General features: G+C 36.8%; 1 protein-coding gene across 1 annotated transcript in view; it reads right to left on the reverse strand.

Moving 5' to 3' along the window:
* The window catches only part of CCDC102B (coiled-coil domain containing 102B), a 227,602-nt gene extending 219,719 nt beyond the window's left edge, over positions 1 to 7,883 (reverse strand). The window contains exons 1-2 of the mRNA XM_055559652.1: positions 7,292 to 7,883; positions 5,719 to 5,939 (exon numbers count right to left, since the gene is read on the reverse strand). Coding sequence (XP_055415627.1) covers positions 5,719 to 5,939; positions 7,292 to 7,882 — 812 coding nt within the window. The 5' untranslated portion in view covers position 7,883. The remainder of the gene's footprint in view (positions 1 to 5,718; positions 5,940 to 7,291) is intronic.
* Between the last annotated feature and the right edge of the window lie 1,407 nt (positions 7,884 to 9,290).

A 9,290-nucleotide genomic window follows, 5' to 3' on the forward strand; every position in this document is an offset into this window, starting at 1 on the left:
AAAATAAGTTTATTAAGGGATATTAACCAACTATATTTGTGTAAAGAAGTGCACAGTGACAAATTTTCTCAAAATTAATTTTGAGAATTAATATATTTATAACTGGAATATAAAACTAATACTTGAAAATTTGAGAAAAGTCTGAATTTATAAATTCAAAATTACACATGTTGAGAAATCAACATCAGCTTGTAACATCACACTTTAATAAATCAGATTATAATGTTAGCAAAAGAAGCTCATATTAACTTTAAAATGATTTATAGTTACTGTATAATAAATGCTGATCCTCAAAAATGTCATCAGAATTATTGGGGTAGCTATATACTCAAGAGTTTTATAAGAAGTTCAAGAAGAACCTTTCAAATGATATGTCAAACTTTTAATCTTAGTTTGATGTATAAAATATATAGTATAAAGATACAACTATATTTAGATTATATCTAGATTCAGAATAAGTAACCAAAGCCAGTTCATGAAAGAAAAATAATTGAATTTTGCAATAAAATGAATACATAATCATTTGTATTCTTTATTTAAGGTAGATTGGTCATATTTAAAATACATTATTTCTCTCTTAAGTATGCATCTTAAATAAAAATACTAACAGTTATTAAAAGTTATTATTATTTACTTATTTAATAAAAGAATATGATAAATAGAATAATAAATTATTTATTATTTAGTAAAAGAAAATTATACATTTTCTTATGTAAAAGGGTACAATTTAGTCAGAGAAGTGAGAGAACAGGCAATTCATTAAAATTTATTTAATAGCAATGTGGTGCTTGGATTTTTTTTAGCATAGCTTTATTAAAAAAAATTGTGACTGTTTCGAGCATTAGGCCGTAAGGACAGTAAACACTTAAATTTACGTAACAAAGGGCATTCTTTAAATCCTTAATTTTCTGACCTAATCCATTTGTTCTACATTTCAGAGAGATTTTCAAAATTGATAATTATACTTAAATTTATAATTGGAATTTAAGCTATCTTCATAACTACAAGAAGGTAAAAAAGAAAAACAAACCTAATTTACTTTAAAGGATATTGCATCTTTTATGCACAGATTCTTTAAAAAAACAAAATTACTAAGACAAAGCTCAGAAAAAATACAATATTTTAATATGATTATATAAACTTTTAAAAATCAAACTGCTAAAATATATGATATTTCATGATCTAAAAATAATATATGAACCAAAATGGTTTTATAAACAGATATGAATATGTGATTATATTTCCATGAAATCTTTTGATACTTTGTTAACTGTCCCATGATGATCAAATAAGTGAGCATAAATTTTAAACATCTAGAGAAGAAGATTAATCAAAATATTTTTCAGAAATAAAATCCTTAAAATATTACTATCTGACCATATATATTAATTCATTTCTGAAACCTGTGTGAAATTTCATTGTAAAGTATCTAGTCAGTATTTTCTTAGAGACCTATAAACGTCATTTTTTTTTGCCAGGCAAAAGTAATTAATTCGTAATAAGATCTAGATATACAGTTTCCATTAGTCTAAAATTTAAAGTTAATATTACATGATGAATAATAAAAAATTATACAAATATACTTTTAATATGCAACATATTTGTCACTTTGTGATTTCACTCCTATTTATAACTACATCTTTCAGCAGTAACATCTCTCAATATCTTTCATTTTCAGCATCTTTCAACAAACAGTCAAAGCCATATATAGGTAATTTAATTAGAAAAGCGATGACTTTAAAGAATACTGTTAAGCTCGGAGATGCCCAAGAGGATCAGAGACCAAGGCGTGGAGGCACACAGCCAGGAGAAAAACCCACCTCATGTCACAGAACTGGTCCTCAGATGCCCCCGCTGCCTGTTGCCTTACATTATCCCGGTATCAACTATGTGTCTGACAAACAATACACTCCGATCAGCTCATTTAAGCAGAAAGGGATATTAATAGCACAAGGAATCTCTGGGAGAGCCAGAAAAGCAAATGGGGAACGTGCAGAGTCAGAAACACCAGAGATAAAGCCATAGAAAGTCTTCCTGCCAGCACCATACTGCAGTCACCTTTTAGGCACAGACATCACAGCACGACCTCAATACCCCCAACTCAAGTCACGGGATGGTGTCACCAGACACAAGAGGTCACTTGGCTCTGAAAACAAGATGTGACCACATCCACTGTCCTCCCCCCCCCACCAGGTTGGATTCTGGCCCACTCTTTTTGGAGTAATGCCTTCTGCTAAAATATCCAAATGGCTATGTCAAAGGTCTGCAGCCTACCTGCAAAGGGAACTGAGGTAGAAACGTACTAGCGTTTTTAGAGCCTATACAGACAGACAGAGTCTCTCATAGGTATAGGACTGCCCAAACACAAAAGAGATACTTTACAGTTAAAAAAAAAAAAGGCAAAAAAACACAAAAATTAACTTGAAATGGATCAAAGGCTTAAATTTAAGTTGAACTTAAAGAAACAGAGATGTACATATGTAACCATGGCTGATTCATGTCGAGGTTTGACAGAAAACAACAAAATTCTATAAAGCAACTATCGTTCAATAAAAAAAAAAAAAAAAGAAAATCAAAAAGAAAAAAAATAAAAGAAACAGAGAATAGAGTGGTGGATGCCAGGAGCTGGAACGTGGGCAAAGCAAGGAGATGGGATCAAAAGGTACAATAAAATGGGCTTTCCCTGATGGCTCAGCAGGTAAAGAAAGAATCCACCTGCAATGCAGGAGACACAGGAGATGCAGGTTCAATCCCTGGGTCGGGAAGATCTCCTGGTGGAGGAAATGGCAACCCACTCCAGTATTCTTGCCTGAAAAATCTCACACACAGAGGAGTCTGGCAGGCTAGAATCCATGGGGTTGCAAAGAGTCGAACACGACTAAGCACACACGCACTTTTCCAGACTTGCATGAAATTTTTCATTATGTTAATTGAGGGACACACATATACTCACATCCGTGTGTGTGTGTGTATATATCTATATTTCTATCTCATGCTAGTCACTGGAGCATTTTCAACTTGGGATACCATCTCACCAATATTTAAAATCTAATTTTATTACAGAAAAACACAACATTTAATGAAGCAAAGCAAAACTCTTCTTATATTGAAAACAAATTAAGAAACATGGGTAAACCTATGCCTGATTCATACTGATGTTTAGTAGAAACCAATACAATACTGTAAAGCAATTATCCTTCAATTAAAAATAAATTAATTAATTACATTAAATTAAAAGGGAGACTAAAACTCAGATTAATCAACACAAAGCCAGCACTTTCTAAAGGATGCAGGTGCCACCTTCAGTTTAACTTTAGAACTAATTCTAAATGCTAAAACACTGCATCAGAATAGTTCATCTCATCATCTCTCTTCGGAGAAGGCAATGGCACCTCACTCCAGTACTCTTGCCTGGAAAATCCCATGGACGAAGGAGCCTGGTAGGCTGCAGTCCAAGGTGTCACTAGGAGTCGGACACGACTGGGTGACTTCACTTCCACTTTTCACTTTCATGCATTGGAGAAGGAAATGGCAACCCACTCCAGTGTTCTTGCCTGGAGAATCCCAGGGACAGGGGAGCCTGGTGGGCTGCTGTCTATGGGGTCACACAGAGTCGGACACGACTGAAGCGACTTAGCAGCAGCAGCAGCATTCTATGTGAGGATCAGTTTTCCCTCTGTCATCTCAAAATTTCTACCTGGGAAGTCATTTTTTAAAAGAGATCATAAATATACAAGTTCTTAGTACACAAGCAACTTCCAGATACTGAGCGATTATTTATCAAACTGAACAATACTCAGAGTACAAATAATAGAAAAACTTAAGTGTTTTCGATGAGGGGGTTCTAGTCAGTGATGATGTTGGCAATGAGTCCCTGAGTTCTCTAGGTTAATTGTTGTACTCTAGTCAAGAGAAATTTCCCACTAAGTGGGAACATAGAAAAAAGTACATTCCCATCTTCTCAACTCCAGCCACCCACTCACTGAGATTCCAGGAGGAAGAATTTAAAAAATTAGACAGATTTATTGTAACAGTGTATACTATATCCTTGGGAAACATTCTCTTATATAGAAGAAAAAAGAAGATTCTGCAACTTCCTTCTGTGGATTGCTGGCTAATGTTAATTCATGGACTCTTGGGACTATTTCTTAAAGGGAGAGTAAGGAAGCAAAATGGAATCAAAAGTCCCGTTTCCACCTTCATTCTCTCTAGCCTGTCTACAGTTTATATATACAAGCTGCTGAGAACTGGAGGATTTACTTACCGTGGGAATTATTCATTTATCCCAGGAAGTCAAAACATAAATGATGTATACATGAGGGCATGTGTACAAGTGAGAGTGTAAAGACACAAAGGTGCATCATTCAAGCTGGCACCTTGGGGAGTTTACATGTCGGAAACAGCATTTTCACATTATTCCTGTTACGATATGTTGGTGAAGTAATGCAAGTGGGTTGGAGAGAAGTCTATAACCACTAAAAAGTTAAATCCTTCAAGAAATGAAGCCTGGAGGTTAGAACTTGACTGAGACTTGTAGTTAGAGAGTAAATTAATTGTTAATATGGGTGCAGACTCTTGCAGAGAGAATCCCCATGAACAGAGGAGCCTGGTGGGCTACAGTCCATGGGATCGCAAAGAGTTAGACGTGAAGGAGCAACTAAGCACAGTACATGGGTGCAGGCATAAAATTCAATTTTATTCTCTTTTGCTACTAATGTTGATCACTTCTGTTAGGAATTTACACTTGGTAGTAGAATAATAAATATTTATCACCTACACAGATACTTGTGTTATCATAATCTGTGCATATGGTGAGGTACAAAGAATCTGAAAAAGGGAATTCGTGGTAGGAATAAATGTCAAAGGGACTCACGAGAGGCTTGTGGCTGGTATAGAGCTTAGAGTATTTGTGAGAGGTCTGTGTGCATACTTACCACTGTTTCAATCCATTTAAACCAGGGGAATTAAAACCATTATATAATATATAGTTATATGCATACTTAGTGATAATATTGGAGAAGGCAATGGCACCCCACTACAGTACTCTTGCCTGGAAAATCCCATGGACGGAGGAGCCTGGTAGGCTGCAGTCCATAGGGTCGCTCGAGTCGGACACGACTGAGCGACTTCACTTTCACTTTTCACTTTCATGCACTGGAGAAGGAAATGGCAACCCACTCCAGTGTTCTTGCCTGGAGAATCCCAGGGACGGGGAGCCTGGTGGGCTGCTATGGGGTCGCACAGAGTCGGACACGACTGAAGTGACTCAGCAGCAGCAGTATCCTTCCTCTATACCCCAAATGGTCAATGAAGACAGCATCTTTTTTTGGCAATCAATACCTCACAAAATTGTCAGCTGTCCATTATGAATATTAACGTATCCAACTTTACTGACTCACTGAAATCTATGAGTGCTGTAAAAGTTAGATAATACACAGGCTATTTTAACCATATACATTAGTAATTCAAATATAATAAAGGTGAATCTACCAGAGATGATGAGAACAAGGCTAAGATAAAAAAAAGATAAAAACTAACATGTTATAACTTTTCAAAATTCAAAAAATGAATATAAAATTCAACACATTTTTAAATATTAGTAATTAATATTTTAGTCATTGGTAAAATACTTTACCAAATGGCCAGCTTACAAGGCTTCACAATTTTAAGAAGTTTGAAAGACAGACTTCATTAAGGAAGACACTGATTAGTACTTACTCCCTTTCTTTCCATAAGACTTTTTGGAAATCATCCAAATGCCCCTGCAAAGCTGAAATTTCAGGCATTTCATTCTCCAGAGGCAGATTTATTGCCTGCAGTCTTAATCCAGGTCTCACTGTACAATTTTCAGAAACGCCATTCTTGAATAAATCAGGACAGTCTAGACTGAGTTTCATCTCCTCACTTAATTTTAATGGGTCAATAATCAAACTCGCTTCCTGAAAGAAAAAAAAATACAAAACAATGGTTAGTGTTGAATTTTAAAATTAAATGTATAGAAATCATGAAAAACACATTTTTGAATGGAAATAAAATGTTATGATTCAACGTCAAATTTTTATTTTCATTTATTTATCATTCTCTAATAGTGATATATGGTCAAAGTTTAACTTATAATTTCTCAGGCTTTTTTTCCCTTTCAATGTCTTACCTTATTCTAATAAAACAAGTATCCCCACAGTGTTTTAAAAGTTTTCATTTACAATGAAATCTACATTATATCTACCATAAACCCTATACATTATGGAAAAGCTTAACATTTTAGATGGAATCATAGAAGAGCAAGATATTATTTTTTTGTTTTAGAGGTAGAATTAAATAGAAAGGAGTAATAATATAAACAGTAAATAGTATAAACTATTTAAAGAGATAACATGAATTCATAGTTTCCTTAAGCATGTTCTGTGGGTTGTTAATGAAAGAAAGTGAAAGTGAAAGTCGTTTAGTCCAGTCCAACTCTTTGCAACCCCATGAACTATACAGTCCATGGAATTCTCCAGGCCAGAATACTAGAGTGGGTAGCCTTGCCCTTCTCCAGAGAATCTTCCCAACCCAGGGATCGAACCCAGGTCTCTTGCATTGCAGACGGATTCTTTTACCAGCTGAGCCAGAAGGGAAGCCCAGTATTTATCAAATTACAACATGACCCTGCAATCCCACTCCTGTGAATATACCCAGAGAAAAACATGCCCCAAATGATACATGCTCCCCAGTGTTCATTGCAGCACTGTTTACAATAGCTAAGACATGAAAGAAACCTAAGTGTTCCTTGACAGAGTCATGGATAAAGAAGATACATGTATACAAGGGAATATTACACAACCATTAAAAAGAATGAAATAATTCCATCTGCAGCAACATGGATGGACCTAGAGATTGTCAGGAAAAACAACACATGTATAACTGAATCACTTTGCTGTACAGTAGAAATTTACACAATACTGTAAATCAACTATAACTCAATAAAAAAAATTTTTTTTAAAGAGGAGGAAATTTCGACAATAGACACATACAGAGGAAAACATGTGAAAACACAGGGAGAAGACGACTGTTAGCCAAGGAAGAAGGCCTCAGTGGAAGCCAGCCCTGCAAACACTTTGATCTCAGACTTCAAGCCTCTAGAATGGTGAGAAAATAATTCCTGTTTCTGAAGTCACCCAGTCTGTGGTCCTTTGTTCTACCAGCCTAAACAACAAATCCAGTCACCACTGGCTTTGCTATCTTCCCGCCCCTCCTTGTGAGTAGACATAGCATTCACATATGTACACAATCTCTGGATTCTTCTCCTGACCTTACTATTTGCGTTCTCCTTGGTGGGAAATTCTCTTTTTCCCAAACACTCTCTGATGGACTCACACGTTTTGGAACCAATTTGCAATGGGTCTCTCTGTGCACGGGCCACTTCGGGGAAACCAGGAAGCTTCCGGTCCTGGGTGGCCTCCACCAGATGCGGCAAAGGCTGCTTCTTTTTCAGAGCACTCAACTCCTTCACGGCCATGTCTAACTTGATTCTGAGTTGCCTGCCTTCCTCCCTGGCGCTGTTCCTTTCAGCTCGAACTTTACTCCACTTTTCTCGCCAGTTAGCGGTGCAGTCCGACCACCACCGCATGGTCTTCTCCATCTGAGCGGCGCGGGCCTTGACCTCCTCCAGCTCCCGCAGGCGAAGCTCAGCGCGGATATCCCACTCGCTGGTACTCCAGGAGGGAGCACGACCACTGCGGGTGGCAGGAGACTGCGGCCCGAGAGGAGATGGACAGGAGCTGCCGGGGTCCCCGCGGGCCGGGGCAGGTGCCTCCAGGTCGCACGGTGATCTAACGCTCGACTGCTGCATTCCGAAGATGTGTGTTTCCTCGATTAACCGATGAATGGAATCTAAATTCATGTTTATCTTTTCAGGCCTAAGAAAAGACAGAGAACATAATTGCATTTGAATTTCCTCTGCAATGATAAGAGCAAGACCTACCTAAAGTTGACGGAAACGAGGCATCTTTTCAATACTGCATGTTTTTCCTTCTCTGTAACTAAAAATATAGAGGAATTCGTGCGTTCGTAATTATCCTCAAAGAAACAGAAATTGCTCCCATTTTATTTTGCCGAACAAATACAAATAAATATGCAGAGACCCAATTGGGGCTAGCGTGGGACATGAATAATTCATTTTAACAAATCCGGTCCTTTTCAGGTAATACTTATTGCAATACACATTGTCCATTAACTGCTCAATGGTCCCCTATTCCCTGCTAACTAAAGCACGATTTGTTCAAGTAGAAGGCAGAAGCTATTGATCTCTGGAAGGGTAAAACCCTATTTCATCCCAGGAGGGGCTAAATCATGAGTGGTCTAAGTCTTCCATAACAGACACCCATTTAACTCTTAAAGCAACATATTATGACTTGGCTCTGGCTGATGAGATGTGAGGGGAAATCTGCTAGAAAAATGTGAAAATGTGAGAATGAGAACGCTTTCCTTCTGCCTTCTTCCTACCTGAACAAAGTCATGATCTAGAAAGACAGCAAGTGTAAAAGCTGTCCTGTAATGTTAAAAATGGTGGAACAGGAGAGAAAGTACCCGATGTAATGATGGTGCTGCAGCGTGGAGCATAGCAGCCATGCCTCTAGTCTCCTTGCTCTGTGAGAACCGATTACCCGTATTTATTTAAGCTCTGATGAGTTTTCTGTTACTTGCAGTCATAATGACGTCTAACTGATACATGAATTAATTTCCTACCATGGCTCATATCATTAGAAGTTCAAAAAAGAAAATATTATGAGTAAGATGTAGTCTTTGTCCTTAAAGACTTTATAGTCTAAATTTACAATACATAATATGCCCATAAAAATATTTTTAATCAGATTTAGTATTACATTATGTGTCAAATCAACGTTATCTTCCTAGGGTGTTTACAGGGTCCTCTAAGGAACACTGCTAAAGAAATGATGGACTGTTCTCCAGAAATTTAGAGGCTTCACAGATGGCACTGAACACAGTCTCAGCAATTTCAAAGCTTTAAAAGGGAATTAAAAATAGTTTCAAGTATAAATAGCAAAGACAAATTAATTGGTAAATGCAAACCTTTCTTATCAGTATGTACACCCATTACCTTATTCAATATAGCAACATAGCCACATTGAGGATTTAGCAAGTGGAACGTTTTCTTTAAAATAAATGCTCAGAACATGCAGGTTAATTTACAAACTCATAAAGTTCTGTGTTTGTATAAGATTACCCATTTTTATTATCAAAGATTTTTCTGGTGTAAATAATCTTAGATAACATTTCATATTCATGAC

This window comes from Bubalus kerabau, chromosome 21 (genome assembly GCF_029407905.1).
Source record: "Bubalus kerabau isolate K-KA32 ecotype Philippines breed swamp buffalo chromosome 21, PCC_UOA_SB_1v2, whole genome shotgun sequence".
Taxonomy (NCBI): Eukaryota; Metazoa; Chordata; class Mammalia; order Artiodactyla; family Bovidae; genus Bubalus; species Bubalus kerabau.